Source organism: Solea senegalensis, linkage group LG11, assembly GCF_019176455.1.
Source record: "Solea senegalensis isolate Sse05_10M linkage group LG11, IFAPA_SoseM_1, whole genome shotgun sequence".
In the NCBI taxonomy this organism is placed as follows: domain Eukaryota; kingdom Metazoa; phylum Chordata; class Actinopteri; order Pleuronectiformes; family Soleidae; genus Solea; species Solea senegalensis.
This window is the reverse complement of record NC_058031.1, coordinates 12,906,058-12,928,987: the sequence shown is the minus strand read 5'-3', so window position 1 is coordinate 12,928,987 and position 22,930 is coordinate 12,906,058. Positions and strand designations below refer to the sequence as shown.

The 22,930-nt window shown below is 41.1% G+C and overlaps 5 protein-coding genes across 9 annotated transcripts in view; 3 read left to right on the top strand and 2 right to left on the bottom strand.

Annotated features, from left to right (window-relative positions):
- samd11 (sterile alpha motif domain containing 11) overlaps nucleotides 1-22,930 on the bottom strand; it is a 1,171,052-nt gene that overhangs the window by 278,863 nt on the left and 869,259 nt on the right. The gene's annotated exons all lie outside the window — the stretch shown is intronic.
- fance (FA complementation group E) lies at nucleotides 1,079-5,995 on the top strand. The gene is made up of 10 exons (XM_044038097.1): nucleotides 1,079-1,389; nucleotides 1,831-2,413; nucleotides 2,783-2,827; nucleotides 2,925-2,981; nucleotides 3,271-3,414; nucleotides 3,495-3,618; nucleotides 3,788-3,863; nucleotides 4,734-4,800; nucleotides 4,885-5,010; nucleotides 5,562-5,995. Exons 1-10 carry the CDS (start codon nucleotides 1,199-1,201, stop codon nucleotides 5,667-5,669), a joined length of 1,521 nt encoding a protein of 506 aa, XP_043894032.1. The 5' UTR covers nucleotides 1,079-1,198; the 3' UTR covers nucleotides 5,670-5,995.
- On the top strand, nucleotides 6,495-9,700 carry rpl10a (ribosomal protein L10a). Of its 2 annotated transcripts, XM_044038131.1 has the most exons (6): nucleotides 6,495-6,577; nucleotides 6,993-7,064; nucleotides 7,806-7,886; nucleotides 8,826-8,974; nucleotides 9,070-9,242; nucleotides 9,494-9,700. In XM_044038131.1, exons 1-6 carry the CDS (start codon nucleotides 6,573-6,575, stop codon nucleotides 9,662-9,664), a joined length of 651 nt encoding a protein of 216 aa, XP_043894066.1. In that variant the 5' UTR covers nucleotides 6,495-6,572; the 3' UTR covers nucleotides 9,665-9,700. The 2 variants fall into 2 exon arrangements, with proteins under 2 accessions (XP_043894066.1, XP_043894068.1); XM_044038133.1 differs by lacking the exons at nucleotides 6,495-6,577; nucleotides 6,993-7,064; nucleotides 7,806-7,886 and adding an exon at nucleotides 7,970-8,224.
- Nucleotides 11,061-14,955, top strand: si:ch211-163l21.11 (inositol 1,4,5-triphosphate receptor associated 2). The gene is made up of 13 exons (XM_044038111.1): nucleotides 11,061-11,193; nucleotides 11,279-11,342; nucleotides 11,418-11,490; nucleotides 11,576-11,603; nucleotides 12,170-12,310; nucleotides 12,406-12,537; nucleotides 13,278-13,434; nucleotides 13,522-13,562; nucleotides 13,641-13,691; nucleotides 13,777-13,928; nucleotides 14,013-14,141; nucleotides 14,498-14,611; nucleotides 14,699-14,955. Exons 1-13 carry the CDS (start codon nucleotides 11,170-11,172, stop codon nucleotides 14,847-14,849), a joined length of 1,257 nt encoding a protein of 418 aa, XP_043894046.1. The 5' UTR covers nucleotides 11,061-11,169; the 3' UTR covers nucleotides 14,850-14,955.
- Nucleotides 15,177-19,962, bottom strand: inavaa (innate immunity activator a). The gene is made up of 9 exons (XM_044038080.1): nucleotides 19,876-19,962; nucleotides 19,405-19,538; nucleotides 19,157-19,279; nucleotides 18,821-19,055; nucleotides 18,684-18,737; nucleotides 18,040-18,265; nucleotides 17,609-17,758; nucleotides 16,674-17,367; nucleotides 15,177-15,671 (listed from the first exon to the last, which is right to left on the bottom strand). The coding sequence occupies exons 1-9, from the start codon at nucleotides 19,937-19,939 to the stop codon at nucleotides 15,579-15,581; spliced, it is 1,773 nt and encodes a 590-aa protein (XP_043894015.1). The 5' UTR covers nucleotides 19,940-19,962; the 3' UTR covers nucleotides 15,177-15,578.

The following is a 22,930-nucleotide window of genomic DNA, read 5'->3' as shown; positions in this document are numbered from 1 at the left end:
GAGAAGCTAACAAAACAATACCTATGTAAGACAAAGATCACCCTTTCTATTGCTTTATTACAGCACTTTGGCAACTTTGTTACTTTAAATGTGCTTCTTTAATAAATGGGATTGCATTCCAAGTTGTGACACGGCTCTTAAAGAGCCACATGAATGTTCTCCCATACAATTTGATTTGGGGATGTAGTTTATGACCCATGGAAGAATTTAATGGATGTCTCAGTGACCAAATAAATTCTGCCCAAATTTGTATAGATGTCGCTGTTCTGTGGTACCAAGATGAAATGACTAAGGCTTTTGGAAACTGAGGGGGCAATGTTTTCCTTTTTAAAATGAAATTGATGTAACCACATAAGGGCTAAATATCATTAAACCAGTTTTAAAATGTTATCTGCACATTAACTCCAGCACTGGCACCCTATAAAGAACATGCATGCAGAAGAGCACTAAAGATTGTTTAGTAACGACTTTCAGTCAAAATGGCTGTTCCGGTTCAGTTTAGTTTATCTCATAGCAGAAACCATTAAATATTAAAGAGTCGAGAAAACCCCACGTCACAATGTGCAAAGCATTATTGGCATCAGTGGAGAGAAATCTGAGAGAACCAGAGTCAAAGATGTGCAGCCATCTGTCTTGGCCTGTTGAAGTGAAAAGAAGAATGGGGGACACAGGAGAGGTAGCATAAACAGAGGGGCAGAAAATACACGGCCCCCTGTGGTGTCACACCACCTGGCTGGTTTATAATCCAGGGAGGGAAAATATAATCTGCTGACCCATGAGTACTTCTTTTGTTTCCACTTCACATTCTGGATTATGCATATCCTATTTGAGGAATTAACTCTTTTGTTCTACATGCTACATATGCATGGATGTTACTGATGACATTAAAAATGTCTAAACCAGTATGTACCCTGAAACTGAGGAAAATAAATGAAAATTCAATTTAAACTCTATCTAAAATCTGAGACTAGAATCTGCTTCTATCCCTCTCTCTTGAAGAAGAAAACGCTGCTCCTGTCTTGATCGCTAGGTGGCGCTGTGAAACTCAGTGTGTCACCCATAATTCAGCGAGGAAGAAATGTCAACAAGTGGCGGGCTCACAGCACAGGCCGGTCCGTCAGCTGGAAAGTTGTGGTGGCGTAAACAAACCGGGTGAAAACACTTTCCAGGGTGTGCAGAGCAGAAGCTAACCGTCGCTATGATGAGCCTCAGTCGGTTTGACGGTCAGTCGAAACTGCTGCTCCGCTCGCTGATGTCCGGAGCCTCCGGTGCTCACAAAGCTCTGACCGTCTTCCACAAGCAGCAGCGAGGGAATCCCGACATGTCGCTGTGTCACTTCATAGAAACACTGTGTCACGACGAAGTGACTGAAGAGCAGCCTTTTACTGTGTAAGTAACGGAACACGGTTCACAGCTCTGGGTCAGGTTCCCGTAATCATAAAGATTATGTTCTCTACAAAAAATAAAAATAAATAAGCTCTTTAAGTTTAAAGGGCCAATGTGTAACTTTTAGCAGAATTTAATTGCAAAACAGAACATTATAGCCACAAGTATGCTTGTATAAGTATGTAATTGCTTTAAAATAAAAATCACATGGTATGATTTTCATAGCTTTAGAATAAACCTTTTACATGTACAGTGTACATTTGACAGTTTTTTGATTAAAACACCATGTAAAATGCTAGAAAAGCAGCAGCAGTTAAAATACTATGTAATTCTGGGGGGCTTTGGGATTAGCAAGTCTTATTTGAGAGGCTATACATTTGCTTGAAAGTGACAAAGTGAGTGCAGTGTTATGTCTCTCAGCCATTTTCCCCTCACTTATTCCAGAAAACCCTTGGTGTGCCTGTTTCCTCCATTATTCAAACAAAATCTGCTGTCCTTCATCTACCTGATCCACTCGGTTCTCCCTCAGAGGTCTGTCCTCCATCTGCTCAAATGTCTCAGCCGGGACCCTCATCCAAACCCCTGGATTTCTGCTGTGGGTCAACAGTTGAAGAGGAGCCTCGGTGTGCACAATGAGGAGCCTCTGTACACTCCACTGTGCAGCCAGAGACTGAAGGAGTTGTCACAGCATTTGATCGTTAATGGTGAAACAGGAGGATGGGCCCAGTGCCTCAGTGGTCAAAGAGAAGGATTTGAATCTCAGGGTGATTCCGGTTCATCAGAGGTGGGGACACAAAGGAAAAGGAAACTATGTCTTGTCACTCTGGACTCAAGCGATGAAGATGCGGGACAGCACAGTAAAAGGACAAAGACGGATGTCTGTGATATTGATAGAGTTGATGCTGAAGAACGGAATGTAAATGAGGAGACATCAGAGAGGTTAGAGAGAGATGTTCCAACAGCAACTCCTGCTGAAGAGCTGCAGCCAGCACCAGTCACCAGTGATTTCCTGCCAGAATATATCAAGGTAGATGATGCTGATGGCAAAGAAACACAGGCTTTGTCTGTTAAAACTGTACTGTGCAATGTAACCTGGTTCAGCTGTGAGATAAATGCTTTTTGCCCTCGTCTGGCCGTGTGTTGCCACTGTATACACACAAACAAGCCCATTTTCAGATGAAGAATGCAGCAAGCAAATGTCTCAATGTTTCTGTTTTCCAAAACAAAACAGAGGCAAAATAATAACATCATCAACAACAAAGATCACCTTAGGTTTTGCACTGCAGCTTTACGAGAGAACCAAAGAGATCAAATCAGGTTAACAAATCAGGCGTTATATACAGTTTCATTATCCAGCTGAGACGTGAATACATTTAATTGGTTCCCTATGTTTTAGGTCTCTGTTCTTCAAATAAAAGAATTACTGGAGAGTCAAACAGAGGTAAGATATATATTTTATTTTATTTTATCCACCAGGATATAATCATTATTATTTTGTATCATGGTAACCATGATTTTTTTTAATTATGTGTTTGCAGTGGGACCAGAGCTCCATAGATGTGTTCCAAGTTCTGAATAACTGTGACGTCACCCAGGTATGTCATAAAATTTTTATGGCTCACTTTATTTAGCGCCTGCATCAAAAATACCTCTGTGTTTTCTGTTCTGTAGGAAATATGATTTGGTCAACATAGATTCACAAAAATAAAGTGAATAAAACAGAAAAAATAAAGCACCAGTCTGAATCACACTAATTAGTTCAATTAAAGACTTCAGTGCCACATATTTTTACCGTTGCTCCTACTTCTTTTTTTTACCTTTTTTATTTTATTTATATTCCACTCACTAATGTATAATAACTTATTGTTTACCTCTCCTGTTTAGGTGGAGCTGTTATGTAGCTCACTGAATTTGCCTGATCTGCTGGAGCACACTCTGCCTAAACTGTGCAGCAGTGTTTTGTCTCTCTCTCCTGACCTCAGCTACAGCACGGCAGCAGCACTCATCAAGAGCCTCCTGTTGAAGAAGGTACACCAAAGGATATGCAAAAGGGCACACACAATATGCTTGTGTTTGATACTAATGGGATGTGCTGGCTCTGTGTGTAGGTTCTGTCCCTGTCAGAACCGGCCTCCAGATGCCTGGTTACTGCAGTGACGTCACTGTGCAGCCACTATCCCAGACCAATGTGCCATGCTCTAATTGGACCGGTTCTAATGGAGAAGAACATAGGTGAGGGAAAACACTAAGCTACATCAGCACAAATGAATCATTCATGAACACAATATGTCTGAGTGCAGGTCAGAGTCTGTCAGTGACAGCACCAGTGGATTCAGTGTCTTTGTTTATGAGAGAAAGAACATCAGTTGATCCTTTACTGAGAACTTTGTTTTGTTGTCAGGGAATCCACAGGCTGAGCTGCTGAACAGATTGATTGAAGGCTGCCTGGACTCACACTACAGACTCCTGCTGCTTCAGTAAGATCCAGCATTGAACCATTTCTCCCTCTTTCTCTAAACCCTGCAATAAACCAAAGAGGCAGTTACCCAGTATAGTAAAAAAAAAACCTCATAAGAAGAGAAAGCACAAACCTCTGTTAAGGCTGCTCATTTCCTTATCCAAATCCCCCCTAAATCTAATCATTTCCTTCCAGCGAGGCTGGGGTAATATGGCCTAAAAACAAAATCTCCCTTTTTTTCTACACATTTTTTCTTCTTAATAAAACATTAAACAACCAAACACAGACCTAGTATATGTTAATGTTGCAGCTTTTTACTAGCTTCAAGACAACACCCCCAACTTCCAGGGATCTTATTTCCACATTTTATCATATAATGTAGGAAAAGCACCTACAAGAACACATTCTTTTCCATAGCTATACACTTATAAAATCAAGTTTGATGTAGAGTATCACATTATACATATGCATGCCTTTAAAAAAACTTTAACTTCTAATACTTGATTTTAGAAACGTTGTGTGTCGAGCCACACTAAAAAATATTTTCTGTTTCCTTACCTTTTTATGATAAAACTATTTTATAAAGATACATTTCACATCTGATTGAATGCTACTTCCAAAGCAAAACTGAATTGTGATGTGATATAGTGTAAACTTTCATTAAAGCTCACATTTGGCAGATAAATAAAAAGGAGCCTTTTTACATTTCAAAATGTTGTTGATGCAAATTCTATAAAGGAAACACACACATTGAGCATGTGTGTGAGCAATCCATTTATTAAACATTTCCTAAAAACATAATCTCCTTGACAGTGGTAATGATTAGCTCAGATAGTTATTGGTTGGCTGTTGATGCACTTGTAAGTTTACCCTATATATTTTCTTTCAGAATGACTTTCAAGATCTCATGGAGTGAGGCAGTGCTCTCCATGATCCACAGCTTGTTAGACTCCAAGGTTAGTCCAGTATTCATTCATGGAAGAAGTACAGCAAGTCCAGTTTCAATATTGATTGTCATTGAGTTGTTTGTTTGTTTTCAGCCTGACTTCAATGAAGAAGTGTTCACAGAGTTCACTGAGCAGCTCGTCAGCCAGGCTCCTCTGTTCACAAAGTCTGTCAAGTTTGCAAAGATGATGTTAACGGTCCTCACCAAATATAGCAGCCATGTGAGTTTGTAAATCTGTATCACACATTAGGGGTGGGTCACCATATCGGTTAGGTCATCTTTCCTCGTGCAATACGATAATCGATATGCCAGGGAAAATATTGATGTTTTAATGAACAAATTATGGTGCTCTAAAGTAAGCGGTCCCTGCCAGTTTTACTCACTTACTGGGTGTTGTTACATCATTTCTCCTCAAATAAATTAGGGAAACTTGGGCAGGATCTACCTGGCCAAAGAAGAGGGAGTTTATAGTGGGATTGTGGCGGAGAAAGCTATGTTAAAAGATGTTCTATGTTCAATACATAGACCTTATGCACTTTGTTCTCTGTGTTGTGAATAAATAGAGGAAGCCTGCACTTTTAACATTTCACAGACATTTTATTTTCTTAGACAGATATCACGATGCATCACTGTATGATTGTCTTGCAATATATTAGTTAACACAGAATTGATTCCTACCCCTATCACACATAGTGGTTGAATACTGGATTTTGTTATTGATACTTCTGTGTGTGTATTAATTGTTTGCTTGTTGTTTGTTTTGTTTTCTAGGTGACTGCTGCACACAAACACTCCTTGTCGAGTTGCCTGACAGTAAATGAGACTTTCCTGAAAAAGTCTCTTCAAGCTGCCCTAAAAAGAATCGCACACACAACGTGATGGTGCTTTATTTAAAAGTCCTCCAATCAGGAATCTATGAGAGTATAAATACAATTAATTATTTGTGTGAAAAAGTATAACCCCTCCTCTGTGTTTTATTGTTTCATCTGCATAGACAACAGCCTCCACTTATTGATGCCATAGAAGAGCACTTATCAGAATGCCAAACAATGTTATTCTTACTGCAACTGCATTGTATGGGATTATTACTCATTTATGTTATGTTATGTTAACATAATTCTATTACACAAGTGGACTAGTAAGTAAGTGTTAATCCCAAGGTTTCTTCTGCTCTAATACATGTTAATAAACCTGTTAAAAAAGTTCTTCTGTTCTGTTTCTTAGAACCACTTGCCATTAATTCCCCTTATCAGAGATAATAACTCCTTAGAGATGTTCAACTGTAAATATGAGAGGACAATAAATCCAGTGACGCCTGTTAATAAATTGAATCCGAGATATGTTATGGTCGTTTTAGACTTAAGATAAAACTGAAAATAAAGACATTATATATTTATTGACCAGCGCCCCCCCTCATGTGGAGGATAAAGCGGGAGTGTGTATTCATTCATTCATTCATTCATTCATTCATTGTGATCTCACACAGTCAACCTGCAGTACCATGACAGCCCACCGGGGGGCCATGTCACACACTTTGGAAATAGCTGAAATATATATATATTTAAATGATTTAAATGCAAAAACCTGTCACTTATAACGAATATTTGGTGCAAAGACGATTAATGGTGTGGCAAAATAATATAAAACTAATCATTTTTTGTTTTATTCACAGAACGGTCGTTGACGTTTCTTGATGTCGTCACCACCGTCGTCTTTATTTTGCGTAACTTCCGGGTGAACTTCCTTTTCAGCGTAGCTGCACGGGAGGGAACAGCCGCAATCATGAGGTTAGAGCTAATTTGACGAATATATGTGAAAATACATAGTGTTTCCTCGTTTATTTTCGGCATGTTAGGTTCCTAAACCCATGGAGTTACTATATTATGTGACATATGTGTTCGAAGTCCAGTTTTTCTGAATACATGCAGTTGAATGCCGAATATGGTGCCGGTTCTTCCGCGGAGGAAGGACACCACGTTAACTTCACATTAATCCATCGCCATCCTCAGTTTAGGAACCCATCTACGTTCATAATCCTAGATTATATATTTATAGTAACTCCCCTAGAAGATTTTAACACAAAACTGACCGCCGTTTTCTTTTTCCTTTTAACTAAAATGTCGATACTTAAGCCCCGTCTGCGAATGGCTGTGCTGGGATGTTACGCATTTAACGCGTGTCATGTTTTCATTCTTTTTACAGTAAGGTTTCCAGGGATATGTTGTATGAGGCCGTGAAGGAGGTTCTTCAGGGCTCCGTGGGAAAGCCGAGGAAGTAAGTTCACATCAGCTAGTTTGTGAAGTGTGTCAGCGAAGCTGCAGAAGATACAAATGCTCTATCTGCTCTATCATCTATCTTCTTGCTCTTTATTCTGTTTAGTAATATGTAGATTACTTTATCTCTCACTTTGCTGTGTGGTTCATAATTTTTGGGTTAAACATGTTAATATTCAATTTTTTTTTCTTGAATTTTATAGCAATTACTGAACAATTCATCATTTGCAGAGGCAAAAGTTTTTGAGTGTATAATGTCAATAAGAAAACTAACGATTAGTTTTATCAATTGATCGGTCCATTTTTTTGTCTGTTAATTGAGTTTTTCTTTGGTCTGTAAAATATTGACACATTTTGTTTTAATATCTTGTTTTTATTGAACAAAGAAATCTGGAAATATTCACATTTAAGAAGCTGAAAAATCAAAAGCTGATTTTAATTATTGGAAATCATTCTAACCAAGTAATTGATTATCAAAATAGTCGTGTTAAATAATCCATTAATCAAATTGTCGCAGCCCTAAAAAATGCTGATTGTCCATGTTAGTAAGAAGTTCTCATATTTCTATAGTTGCTAGTATTTTGATGGTGTCTCATTTGGTATTGCTCTATTTTTGTTTAAATCCAACACAAAAATGTAACTAAAGCTTGAATTAATAGTGAACTGAAGTTAATTGAATTGCTTGAACAGTATCGCTGTTGTGTATTGTACCAAATCATTCATTTAATTCTTGTGTTTGCAGGTTTGTGGAGACGGTTGAGCTGCAGATCAGCTTGAAAAATTATGATCCCCAGAAGGACAAGCGTTTCTCCGGCACTGTCAGGTTCGACCTTTTACTGTACCACCCAATCTTTTCCCTGTGTGCTTCCAGCCCTGTCTGAGTTTTAAAATGGCCTGTCCATAATGCCAGTAGAGGCTTGATAATATTTGAAAACAGTCCAGACAGGCCAGGGGCAGACATGGTAAATGAATCTGGGTAGTCTGACTGAGCTGACCTGGCTTCGGCTGGTGGCGGTGAAGCAGACGGACCCCTACCCTGGGTCTTAAAACATGAGGGGAGGCTTTGAGTGGCAGAGCTGGTAAGTTCATGTCCTCAGGCCGACCAATTTACATAATGTTACTCAAGAGGTCTGCTGGACACCGACCACGTTGGTGGTATGGGTAAGAACTTTTCTACTTCACAGTGAAATCAGGGTGGAGAATGGTAGATAAAATGGCTTCACTGGTTAATGTGTTTTTCCCCAATTCCTCTTGAGATAAAAACTGTCTTTGTTTGACAAAGCATGTTGTGCATTCTGATCATTAGAAAAGAATTTTCACAAATATAGTACACTGCACAAACGCCACATTAAATGTAATCAAATGATCATAGTAACAGAGGTCCTTAAGTTGATTAATTAGGTTATAGGGCTGTATATCCAGCAACTTTATTCATTTGCCAATATGGGCTGCAGAATACTTTGTCAGGTGATGTGATTCTTCTGCTCAAATAGTCAATTTTTGGAATAGTAAAATGTTCTCAGTTTAGTGAGACCAATGGAAGGGAGACAAATGTCTGAATGGCTGCTGCAAGCTCAGTCAGAGGCTGAATTAAAGTCAAACAATTTGTATCAATATGGTATAAAGCTGTAAAATATTCCAATATTTGACTTTATTGCAATACTTTTAAATCAACCCAGAGTTGATGGTGTCTCTAAGCCTCACTCTGCTGTGCTTGTGCAGTGGCCCTGTGTTTTTAAAGTGCTGTGATGTTAATCTACAGGCTGAAGAGTCTCCCCAGACCAAAGTTTTCCGTGTGCGTTCTGGGAGACCAGCAGCATTGTGACGAGGCCAAAGTAGCCGAACTGCCACACATGGACATCGAGGCTCTCAAGAAGCTCAATAAGAACAAAAAGCTGGTCAAGAAGCTTGGTATGAATTTAAGAAACACAACTCCCTGAGATACATGATTACCAATAATTGACAAGGTCTTTAAAGTTGGCTCTGGTTGTCTTCACTCCTTGTAGCCAAGAAGTATGATGCTTTCCTGGCCTCAGAGTCTCTGATCAAGCAGATCCCACGTATCCTGGGTCCTGGGCTGAACAAGGCTGGCAAGTTCCCCTCCCTGCTCACACACAATGAGAACCTGAACACCAAGGTGGACGAGGTCAAATCCACCATCAAATTCCAGATGAAGAAGGTACGCTCAACAATACCCAGATTTATTTAATTTATAATGCTGTTCATTTCAATTCAGTGTGCGAGTGCATCTTGGTACTTCCACCAAGAAGACCCATTAAACCACTGCTCAAACATAATGTGTGTATGCATGTATGTATATATACATACATGCATACACACACACACATACATACATACTGTATATAATGCCCCACGATGGTCAAAACAAACTATTTCCATCCGTTCTGACTAGTGTTTGTTATTTTGTAGGTGCTCTGTCTGGCCGTGGCTGTCGGACATGTAAAGATGACAGAGGATGAGCTGGTGTACAACGTCCACCTGGCCGTCAACTTCCTGGTGTCTTTGCTAAAGAAGAACTGGCAGAATGTGCGTGCCCTCTACATCAAGAGCACCATGGGCAAACCCCAGCGTCTCTATTAAACATCTTTTCTGTTAATAAAAAAAGACGTTTCAAAATTTTGCAATTTGAGTGTTTTATTTGTCAGGTTTGATCACTCCTGGGATTTGAAGCTTTTCCTTAACCAAATGACTGCTCATGGATTTGAATATCCTGGTTTTATGAAAGTGGTTAATTAGCAAGAATTGTGTGCTTAGACATTGAGCGAGGCAAAGAATACTTGAAGGGCAAGAAAAGATTTCCCTCTGACATGGACACATGTAATGTATACATGATATCACTCTAATCTATTGGTAATGATGCATAGATTTACCTATGAACTTACAAACATTTCTGTTGGGAACAGTTTGAAATCAAATACAAGGCACCTGGTTCAAATCGAGTCGGATGTTTTGTCATTGTCGAGCTTCATGTGATATTATTACAAATTGGCTTGATTTACTGGAAGACTAATCCAGCAGATATTTTTCTGACACGCCATCGTTTCAGGTCAGAAGTGGAAGTCCACTGGTGACTTGAGATCAAAACTAGTCTCAATCTTTAAAGTAGTCAGATAATGTTGATCAGTTCATCCAATGTTATATTTACAACACCTTCATGTGGGAAAGTGCTCTGTAAATGACTGACTGAGAATTACACCAGCACTGATATTTCAAATAAGTGCATATAAAAAGTGGTTTATATTGCTAAACGTGAACAAGAAAACAGAATTAAAAAACATTTAAAATGTAAGCACAATGAACAAGACTTTCAAATCTATCCTTATATTAGATTTGTTATAGCAATGACCATACAATTATTTCCCCATCACTTTATTGGAACATCCAGAGAATATTGGAAATATATGCAGTTTTAAAAATAAAAAAACAAAACAGCTTCTACAGATTTAAGTGTCAAATATTTAGTGTGACCTACCATATGTCACTTGAACAATAACATTACCCAGGCTCTTTTAAAACCAGTGGAACTGTATATTTGTGAAAATATCTATTAATCCAGATTTATTGAAGACCTGCTTGAACCAACTTTCAGTGACATTATTCTAACCCAAATGCCAATGCTCACAGAATATGACAAACAAAACTGGTGATGGCCTCAGACTTTCACTCAGTACTATATAAACAAAAATAAACAAAAGCCTTTATGCATTTTGGAATAACCCCATGTCAGAGGAACTTGGAATCTGTTGGAGTTTTTTCAGTTGAATGTTGGACTGTGCATCTTATTTCATAAGCACTTGTTTCATCACTGGTTCCAAACCAGTGTTTATGCATCATATGTTCAACGGGTGGATCTAGACAAGACTTCCCATGAGCCTCCTGGGGTGGCCGTCCTACTCTGGTTTGACTGTGGATCTCATAATAGGATTATCTATTCTAAGTAGACAAGAAAGGCAGGGGGAGAAAATGAACCAATCGCTACACAAGAGCTAATGTTTGTGTTTTCAGCAAGAGTGTAAATCCTCACTGTTCACTGTGTGGAAGATTTAATCTGGTTTCTATCTGAGGAAAAAAAAGTCTGGATTATTATGATGGAGAGAGCAACTAATGAGGTGAGTGAAATAATCTACCAACCGTCCTGCTTGTTCCTGGTCACACTAGAATGTAATCTAATTGAACTTTGTGAACTTGTTGCAGGCGGATGCAGAGACACAGAGTTACAGTCTGTCCACCATGCTGGGCAGTGAGGACAGTGAGGAAGGTAACGGCTAAAAAGAATATTTAAAAGAACATTAACCATGAGTCATAACTGGATTTTCCTTTTTTTTAAAAATAGAAACCAGTCAAGAGGATTCACCACTCATGAGCTGGAATGAGCTATCCATCATAGAGCGCGTTGGCCTCAACAGGTGCAATATTTTCACCATCATTCCCTGCAACTCTATTGTTATTAGTCTTTTTGTTTATTTGACCTTTTTCCCGTTTTACTGACAGTGTAGAGATGTCGGAGAAAGATTTGGAGGTAAGGCCTCCTATTTCTTATTTACCATAATGTCCTGCAGATTAGATGCTGTTTGATATATTAGTGCCTTTTAGAAAGTTCTTGTTCTCACTCAGAATTGAAGAAGGAGCACTTGTTCTAGCCATGTTGAAGCTTTGCTTTCCCCTTTGTGGAAACATGTTCACTTGAGCCTCCAGATTCCCCTCAACAGCACTGATGACTTCATCATCACTCTGAAAAAGTTCAAACTGATAAAAGTCAAACCAACTGGAGTGAGTACTAAGGTGCATGGTTGCTTTTGCCACTTCCACCACCTTAGCCATGTTTTGGTTTCCCTCTCATTGACTGATTTTGGACATCAATTGCAAAGAAAGGACTCAAATTATCTGAGTTTTTGTCCACATTGATGTGAGGCTTTATTGTTTACAGGTAGTGCTCTTGTACATGGATGCCTTGTTTTCCTCACTGTGTCTGCTGCATTTCTATTTATTTAATTGTGATATTTTTCCTGATTTTGAAAGCCAATGTAGAAAGTGTTTGCAGTGCAGTGACAACCTGAGTTCTGAGTTTGTGTCTGCTGCTTCTAGACTGCCTTCTCTCACATTACCCTGGCTTTCCGCTGTGACCAGTACACACTGAAGCAGAGGCTGCAGGCGGAGGAGCACGCCCGCAACCTGGCTGAGGAGAACATTCAGCTGGAGCTGACCAGAGGCAGAGAGACTCTGGAGGTATGAGAGGGATGGAAGGTCCGACTTTTGTTTTCATGATACACTACAGATTAGGGACAAACCTGTGTGTGTGTGTGTATTTTGTCTGTTTTCAGACACTGAAGGGATTGTGTCTGGACAGTAAACGCAGTAAGATCCTGCAGAGGCTGGAGCTTTCTCTGGACATCCTTGGTGGGACAGTGGAGCGCATCTCCAACACGGCTGAGGTCCTCGGGGCCGTGCACCAGGTTTGTTCCTGGATGGTTCTGCACTGTTAAAAGATCCAGTGTGTGACATTTAGAAGAATTAACTAGCAGGAATCAAATATACGACCAATTTAAGTATGTTAGGATAGTGTGTAATTGCTTTAAAATAAAACTCATTTGAAATACACGCTCTCGCTGTTAGAGAGTAGAGACAATACTTTCTGATATGCAAAGGCTATTGTGGTTCCGTGACATAAGAGGGAGTCAGTGGAGGAGTCCTTGCTTTGTTATAATCTTAAGTGTCTTCATTAGATGTCAATAAAATTCTTACGCATGGCACCATTAAGATAATGTCAGTGCTTTTTACAGCAGAAACCAAAGAGCAGCAACAACAAAACACATGACCAGCTTTGGGTTTGACAGCGTCACATTAAATGTTCACATTAAAGGACAGCTTCACATTATTTACCCTTTATTTGGCCATGCCGTTCCCATTGAGATACAAGATCTCTTCTTCCAGGGAGTCCTGGTGGAGTTCTCAGCACAAATAGTACAAATAGCTATGGCGACAACTTAAGATATCAAACCCATGACAGACTGTCTGTGGATATCAGGAGAAAAGTGAATTACCAACAAATCTTGACCATACTAGTTAAATTTGACTCAACCTGGCAACCCAATCTCTTTTTCAACTTATTTATTACGAAGTCCTAATTTTGATCTATGTGTAATATGTATAATGTGTTAGTGTTTTGATTGTAATCTCTCCTGTTGTCAAACAGGAGGCTCGGGTGACTCGGGCGGTGGAGCTCATGGTTGCTCACGTGGAGAGTCTGAGGAGGCGACATGACAGAAACGTGGCAGAACTGCAAGAGACCAAGAAAATGATCCAGCAGCAAAACTCATGCAGATACATCTTTGACCCCAGAGTCTCATCAGGTTTCTTCTCTGCTTTAGTCTTTTGTTTGTGTGAAGTATTGTGTGTGTGACTGTCATGAGTGATCACTGGGTCTCTTCTTGTCACAGATCCAGGGGAAAGTGACAACATACTAAGATGCTCACAGCGGGTACGGAGACAATTTGACAATTTTCAGTGTCATCACATCAAACTTCTTATTCCCCCTCTCTCTCTTTTCTCCTATCAGAACAGCGGTCGTCGAAGGATCAGTGTGTCAGTCATTTCCAGCCAAACTCAGGTAGGAAAGTGTCTGCTCTTCCTCATTCTCAACAAACTCTAGTCATCCAAACAACATAATGGTTGTCTTTTTTCTTTCTGTGCAGGAGAAGAGAAAGCGAGACTTGAGAAAGCGATCGGGTCACAAAGCGTCGTCCAGCAGGAAGTCCTGTCCGTCTCCATCCATGAGCTCAGAGTCCAGTTACTGTGCCACCAACAAGGACGAAAGTTTTTTAGTAGACGACGGGTCGACTATTCTGTACGTGATCTATATATGATATTTTAAAACCACACGCATGCATCGCCTGACTTATTATTTTTCTACTCTGTTTGAATTCTTTAGGACACTTGATTCAGAGGGAAATGCACCTGAAGAGTCAGCTACTCAGCTTCCTCCAGATCCTGCTGCCGTCCCCAGCACAGAGAGCCCGGATTCAAAACAAGTGGTCACCAGGAAAATACAAAACAAAAAGTACAGCATGGACTGTCAAAATGAGTCTCTTTGTGTTTGTATTTTTAATTGAGTTGTTTGTGAGTGACAGGCAGAGATCAGCTGCTACACACGTCTAACTTATTTGAGTAAAGTCACTCACAAATGGCAAAGATACTCCTGTGAAGCGTCTTTGCTGTAACATAATGCATAATAATGTATGGGAACATTTCAAAATCTTGACAGCACCTGCAGGTTTTATGGGTGTATGAGTTCATATCATTTGATTGTGTGTGTGTGTGTGTCTAAAAGAAAATACATCTCTGGGTCATATTTACCCAATCATGAGGGTCGATGATGTCCTATGTTAAGTATTAACGCGCGTGTCTGTGTTGCAGCGCCTCTCTGGATACTTTGCGACAGAGACACAAGGACAAAGCTGTGTTAACGAGAAAGAAGTCCGACAAGAACAAAAAGAGTACAAACGTCTACGCACGGATCTCTGTGGACACGTGAGTCAACATTCAAATCCTTTTAATGGCTGTGATTTTGATTATTTCCCCTTGACACCACACACACTGACCGACGGTTCTCCTCAGGAATGGCTCTTGGTGGACAAGACATCCTCTGAGTCTCCAGATGAACCGCCGCCACTGGTTGCTCAGCTGCTTGTATGTGTTTGTGCTTTTCTGTGTCATCGTGTTGACTTTTGTCTTGTGGAAGGTTCACGACGAAGCGTTTGAGCCATGATCTGATTCAGTTACCTGGATGCTGTCAAAAAGTCTGTGACTGTACTATGAGCGCTCTTTGGTTTGTTTATCCATGTGTTTGTAAAAACCCACAAAAATGCCACAAACATCACTCTCTGTCACATTTTCTTTTTAATATAAATATACAAAGAGTATCAAAACTGATACAATCACTTGGTTAGTTAAAAAAACACCATACTGGAGTAAAAACATTCATCAAACCACCATTAAAGGCATCAGTGATTAATTATTACAAGAAACTAGTAAGCTTTAAGGTTCACTTTACTTCATGTCATGACTAGACATTTGTTAAATTTTAACTATATATAAAATTCATTTTCAAATATGTATTACAATCTCTGTGGCGAAAGGGGAACTTTAAATAATAGATAAATATAGTGAAAAGAAATTGAAATTATATTAGGAATGGATACATTTATCTTAAAACTACTGTATGGCGAATTTTTTGAAGGATTGTTTAAACCCTGATTCACCTCAAACATGTCTGAGGAAACAATTAAAATAAATAGTAACTAGAATAGCACCTTGCATTAACTTTATAAATTAGAAGAAGAGAGAGGGAGAGAGAGAAATGTGCCAATCAACAATAGGTCCACGTGTTCTGCATCATGTTCACGGGTGAGTCCACAGATGTATTAATAAATACAGAGATAAATAGAAACAAATAAAATACAGTATATCCTCATGAACATGGGGGAGAGGATATCAGCTACACTTGGCTCACAATTTCAGCATCTTCAGCAACAAACCACTGCAGCGGAGTCCCGTCTGCAGCTCTCTGCAGAATCACGTTACCTGAGCCCTGTGAAAACAACGGAAACACAGTCAATCACAATGTGCATCCTGAGCGTTTGTTGTCATGTTGCAGGTTGCAACCAGTTAAACACACTCGTGCCTTCTCAGCTTGTTCTAAGGCAGTGTTTCCTGATCCTCGTCGTCAGGGACACACTGCCCCGCACGTTTTAGAGGTCACCATGACCCAACACACCTGATTCAAATGGTCAGCTCGTCAGCAAGCTCTGCAGAAGCCTGATAACGACCCGTTCATTTGAATCAGGTGTGTTGAAGCACATGTGCCGGGTGTGTCCCCCCACCGAGGACCAGGATAGGGAAACACTGTTCTAAGGTAAGGCAGAAATCAGTGGAGCAGTAAATATTTGAATCGTGTCACGTCGCAATGTTCCGTCGTGTTTTAAATCTATTACTCAGAAAATATGAAACTGCAGCTTGACTAGAAAAGTGTACCGCACTCAGCTTTATCAGCCTTGCTCCTGATGGTTGTGGTGGCAGTGTGTTAATGGGTGTACATGTTGTGGGATAGAAAATTGACTTCATATAAAAGTGTGTGAATGGCAAATATGTAGCGAAGAGCGCTTGAAGCCTCTTGTTTATCCGCAATTTTACTCATACCCTCGGTTCATTTTGATCCCAGCTATTTAAAAAAAGAATTTCCCAATTTTAAGTGTCTTTGTTGACGACCTATACAGCCCTTTAAATAAAATATAACCTGCCCATATACACACAGAGTACCTATTACACAATAGGGAAAATGTAAAGTTGGAAAGATAGATCTTTTAAGTTTTTAATAATATTATTTCTACGTACAGAATTTTTTATTTATAACATTTTATTCGAGTCATTTATATGAAGTAATATATGATATAAATCCTCTTTGAATTGACAGGAGAGTTAAGTTGTCGTCAAGAATAGACTAGAAAAGCAAGGTGTAAATATGGATTATTTAAATAATCCAATCTGACTCATAATTGTAAATCCTTTCACACTGATCATTATTGGTACCAACCTGTTTAAACGGAGGCAGGTGAGGTGATGTGGGCGTTTTGACGTTCATGGAGTTTTGCTGCTCCAGGCAGTTGGGCCATAGTTTCTGCAGCTGATTCCTCTGATGCCACGACTTCAGCTCCTCTGACACGATCTCCCTGGGCAAAAGTCTAAAAGCGTGGTTGGGATACTCCTTCAGTGAAGGTGTTCGCACTAGCCTGGTGTAAGGCGGAGGAGGCTTTAGGTTTCTCCATGGGGACGATGCTCCCTCCGGCCACTGTCTTTGCTGAGGACTGCGTGCCACAGGAGGGGAGGACAGGATGCACTTCCCCATGCCCAGGTCTTGAGGGGAGAGCGGGTCATCCTTTGTGGTGGCCTTGAAGTAGCTGTTTTTAGCCTGGGACTGCGTGTTGTTCTTGTGTGAGATGGACAAGCTGGAGTGTCCTTGTTTCTGTGCCCCAAAGTGAAATCCATAAGGCGGTGGGCAGAGCTTTGGGATCTGGCTGGGTCCATCCCTGCTGGGGGAGCTGATATAAGAGGAGGACGAGTGCTCCGAGCTGCTGTCCTCAGAGCTGGACTGGTACGGACGCAGAGGAGAGAACTCTGGAGAGCGCACCATGAAATCAGCCACGCAGCGGCGCTGGGGCAGCTTGGATCGTCCTCGGCTGTTTGAGGAGAGACGCTCCATGTCAACAGACGGCTTGTTTTTAGGAAGCCTGAGAAAACATGTTATGTAAAAAATTAAAACATAAGTAGATTGCTTTTTATTTTCTTTGAACATTACAGGGCTTTTTTATTGTATTTTGTCTTTAATGTCTGGTCTTTCCAACATTTTTACACATATTAGGGCAGTATTCCTCTTTCTTATTCTGTTATTTATATTCTGTGAGTTGTATGTTCTTTGTTTTGCTGTTTGTTGTGTCCCTGTATTTGTGATTTGATGGTGACTTGGTTTACCTGAAGGACTGGGAATACTGGCGACGTATGTGCAGCTCTGGGGTGGAGGGCGCGCTGGTGGAGTGGTTGTGACGCAGAGCTGAGTTCTTGATAAAATGAGACAGTGGGATCCGGCAGCTTTCTGTAGAAACCTGGGTTCCTGTTGGACTGCTGCATGCAACAAAGGAGGGGGGACAACATGAGTGAGGCAGAGTGTGAGAGGTCTCCTTTCAGAGTGTCACCCAGTGGCAGGAGTCTCTTTTAATTTTCTCTATTAGGGTTAAAAGCCCAGGGAGTAGGAATTAGTGACATCTAATGGCGACTGCAGAGTGCAACAAATAGACAACTCTATACATATACACAGCTTTTTTTAATGCTACAAAAACACACACATAGTAGTTTTACTCTTCCTGCTACAGTTGTGTATGTGATGTTGTTGATCAGATTCATACCTGGACCTGCTGCTGTTAGCAGACTGAGGTTTTGTTGCCTTCTGGTAAGGCTGGTCCAGACTGGACTCCTTCCATGGAGAGTTCTGGATGGGGGAGCGCTCATACTCCACACTGAGCTGACTTGATGAATGGTGAGATGACTGCAGGGTTTTGGCTGACAGCTGGAGAGGGTCTGAATAAGAAGTGCCCATTACTGGAGGAGAGAGGGGGGAGGGCGAGTCCACATCTACGGTCAGAGAAAACATCAATGGCTCAGTGTGAGGCAGGGCCATCAGAGTATGCTTTTGTTTTCATGAAACCGCTCACTCAGCACTCTGATCAAAATGGTCACTGATTTCATTATCTGTTACATTTACTCCACTACTGTTCTTAAGTCTAGTTTTTTAAGTACTAATACTTTACTTGAACTTCTCGATTTCTGGTACTGTCTACTTCTACTCTACCACACTTTTCATATACAAATACTATATATATATATATATATAAATATACATATATATATACACACACATACTATATATAATCAGTTAAGTTGGGGTTAGAGTTCAATTTCAAATCAACAAACAATGTTTGATGTATACATATAATATATAATGTATTTATAACTGATAAACTCCACTTATGTGTATTTAAATGTATCTCACCATCATCCAGGGCCACCACATCAGACAGGGAGCTGTCATCAGACAGGCAAACATCTACATATAGAAAACAAACATTATTTAATTGTTCATGGGTGCAGTGTACACATTCTCCTGCAGGGGGCAGCAGTATCCCTCACCTTTGTTACGGCTTGATTGGATGTTGATGCATGGTGAGTTGCACTGGCTTTTGGTCCTGTGCTGGAACACGGCCTCCTGCAGATCCTTCACTTTCTTCTCCACCCGCTTGCACTGCTGGAGGCGACTCTTCTTCTGTGGTTTGCTGAGGTTGTTCTCCAGTGAGAGTTTACGGGCTGCTTCATAAATCTGCTGCTGAAGAGCCAAGTCTGTTTCCAGCACTTGCAGCTCTGAATCCTACAATAGAGACACATCATGACATTTAGTAAAAGCTAATAGCCGTTTGTTTTGTTTAACTACTTTCACTGAAAATATCAAACAGTGATAGTGGCTGGTACCTGTTTATCCAGATGGATCAGACCTTCATCTAGCTTAAAGGAAGCTCCAATTCTCCTTCTGACGCATGGTGGCTTTTCATCAGGCATCAGAGGATAATCTGAGGGCAGTGTACCAGTCAGCTCCTGTGATTACAAAATAAAAGTTCTTATTACAAAGAGTAGAAACAGTAACATTTCAATCACAAAGCAGTAAAAAAAAGGAGCTTGGTACTTTGTACCTCATCTACTGTAACTAAGAGGTTACTTACTGCCTCTCTGATGCAGAGTTTTCTCAGCTCCAGCAGGCAGAGCTCCAGACGCTCCTCCAGAGACTGGTGCTTCAGTTTCAGGGCTCTGGTGTGAGTGGTCAGGTCCTTCAGTGGAGACGTGGGGCTGTCTGGTCCTGCAGAGAAACACAAAGATAACAAGGTTGATCTTTCCACATCAGCACCTGTATCAGCCATAGAAATAAATACACGATCCACTATTTCATGCATATTACATTAACTATCTGGCATAATTTCTTCTGCACTTAGACTAACATTAGTTCTTGTAACTAAGTTGAATGTGTATGAGCAGGTCAGTGCTGCATATATAAAATGACAGCTGTTTGTTGTTGTGTTGCTGTATCCTCTTAAAAAGAAAGAAATCTATCAACATATCTCAATCTAAATGATTATCTATTAATCATCAACTTTGATAATCAATTAATTGGTGTGATTTCAGCTTCTTCCTCTTACCAGAGTGCAAAATAATCCCACTGTCAGTGTCACTGATCTCCTCTTTACTCTCGATGGCCGTCATCTTAACTGTCCACTCTTAAGTTTTTAAAATACCTGTTAAAAAGAAAAAAGTTTTGTTTAGATTAGAAAAATGAGATCAATCATTTACAAGAGAATAGATTCTCCTGTTGTTTTCCTGCCACATGGCTTCATTCATTCTTGCTCCTGCTGCTTTACTTAACAAAAGTGAGTAAGTGGCGGGTGTCCTTTCACACACTTATCCATGCAGCTCTGTATCTGCCTCCTCCACCTCCTCCACCTTCCATGCTCAGTCACAAAGGAGGCAGACCCCCACGGTTGACTCGGCACATGTGCGGGGGTTAATCCGAATTGTGATGCCATGGTGATGAGGCGTGGTGCGGCTGGCTAGGGGAGTGTGTCGCCATGAGGCGTGTCAGAGGGCGTTTAAAGAGCCCAGACCCCCAAAAAGAAAGCAGATGGCAGCAGGAATTACCCTGCTCAGGGATTGCACCTGTTCCCCCGAGCACCCCTCCCACAGCTCCAATTCAACCAGTGTCCAGAAAACCCTCTGGGTGCTTTGAAGTGAAAGAATGTCTCAATGCTGGGCTTGTCCACACAGCACCACATATCACGGTTCCTGCTGACTCCAGTGCAGTGCTGCCCATTTCACTGACACACGTTCACAGACAGGCAAGCACAATTCATGTTTATGGCTCGCACTGTTCCATTGTTGCTTTTTACAAACACCTGACAGACAATAACCAAAACAAAAAAACGAGACGTGGAGAGCAACAACAGCACGAGGAGGAAAACAGTGACCACAACAAATTGAAGAGTTTATCTGAGGATAAGTCGAGACTTTTAAAAACAAGCCTGGAGATCTGTGTGTGGTTGTTTTGATGAAATTGCCTAAAGACAAGAGAAACAAGGGGACTTTCCAGAAATTGTTCCATTTCTAAGTCAATTTTAGTCTGAATGTCACATGTCTCTGCACTGGACAAATCAGAGGAGACAATAATATGCACTAACATGATTAAAGGATGTCGTTAGTTCAGTGGCAACTCCTGGGGCAGCATTTGTGTTAACATTGTGTAAATAAGGCTCATGAAAGTAGTACAAGACATGTCTTTAGTTCTGGCCACCAGAGTGTGTTGCTGTGTTTAATCTTCAGCTCCTATCTCATGCTCTGTGTTTGGAGATTGGTATCAAGTATTTTTCTGCAGGGACCAGGAAGACTCAGAGACTGGGATATTATATACAGGATATTATTGTGTATCCTATCGGCCCAAAACCATTCACCACAGCAACTCATGTGAAATGACACAGCTATGAACAGCCGGCAGCACAACGAGGCCTGGCGAGGCAGCTCGAGTCAGTAAAACAACAGTGCAACAAAGGCCTTGTATCCACTAACCAGCCTCAGTAATCTGCTATAGACACAGTATCTGCTGACTACTCTGTTTCAGCCTGAGCTCCATTGTTGGGCTGCAGTGCGAGCAGGACAAAAAGCAACAGGGCTGAGTTTTTACTGTGCAAGGTCGGGGCCTGCTGAACGATGCGCACTGCAGCAACCTAAAACTGAAGATGTCAATAGGAATCCAGCCAGAAGGGTAATGTGGGATTTACCCACTTACACCCCATAACTCTCTGAAGAGTCTGTGGTCTGAGATGCAGGCTGAGTGGGCGGGGGGGGGTTAGCAGATCTTACTAGAAGTTTCAGTTTATTGCTTTCATAAGAATCTGGAGACATGGGTGTGTTGAAATCAGCCATTTACAAGGAGCCAAAAACCCAAACTTGTCTTGATCAAGAGAAGTAGTCAATTTCCTGGAGGAGAAACAGCTGATAACACTGACTCCACCTAACAGACTAGATTGATGAAGTAGACATAACATTCTAATTAAAGGAAGTGTGTGATCACTGCTGATGAAGACTATCTAAAAACGTGTGAGGGATGGCCTTGAAGATCCACTCCCATCCTCACTTGCTTACTGGACCGTGACAGAGTAACATCATCGGAAATGGGTGTTTATGGCAAGAGATCAAGATGTGGATTCACTGTCTCGCAGACTTCCCCCACCACCCTTTCCCATGAGCCTTCGGAGCTGCGATCTCCTGGAATGCCGCCACCATTACCACTGTGGTCGGCCCTGGAATTACCAACGGGGACCAGCCTAGCCAAGGAAACAGTGAGGGATGCCTGTAACTAGACCAGGGCCTGGTTGAACCCTATAATTAAGATTCTCTACTGAGTGCTGATACTATGGAAGAAACCAAATGACTTTACAGCATGCCTTATTTCAGAGTCTGATGAAAAGCCAAAATCCATTCAGCAAAATTGATCCACTCTACACGATTTGTGCTGCTGGAAGAAAGGCGTATCAATGTGGGAGAGCGGGAGCAGTGTTGTATTACAAAGCACGTCATTGGAGTCAGATCTTTGCCTGAAGAAGCAGTGTTGATTTGCAAATTCCACACACAGCAGCAAAACACGGACTGGAGACTGTGATAACAAAATTTAAACCATAACTGTGACGTGGTTATGTTAAAGGCTTAAACACTATTAGCCTATTTTATTTGTCAGTGCTCATTCATATCACCACTGTTAACTAGTGCAGGGTCTTCACTTTACAGCAGACACAATGCAGGAGTAATAAGCACCACACCAGCAGGCTCTCGGTCTCTGGAGGCCATATGCTGGCCAGACACAGCAGCTCTGTCACAGCCCGACGACAGCGTAAATACAGAGGGCAAGAAGAGACGCTTCATTGTTCACCAGAGGCTGAAGGAACAGCCGAGGGATCAGGGCAACTCGTCTCCACCAGATCCTCATTTCTGACACCTCGCAATTAACACTGCTGGTGATCTCAGGTCACTGGCAGGATGTGGTTTCAACTTTTCACCCACAAATTCCCACCATCAGTAAAAGAGCTGGGGTAACTTCGGGGGCATAACAACACAGAGGTGCTGTGTTTGGCACCACAGTAGCACAGCATGTCAGTCAACATGTGGGCAGACATGTAGGAGGCCTGTGTTTATTCTGCTGCTGTGGGC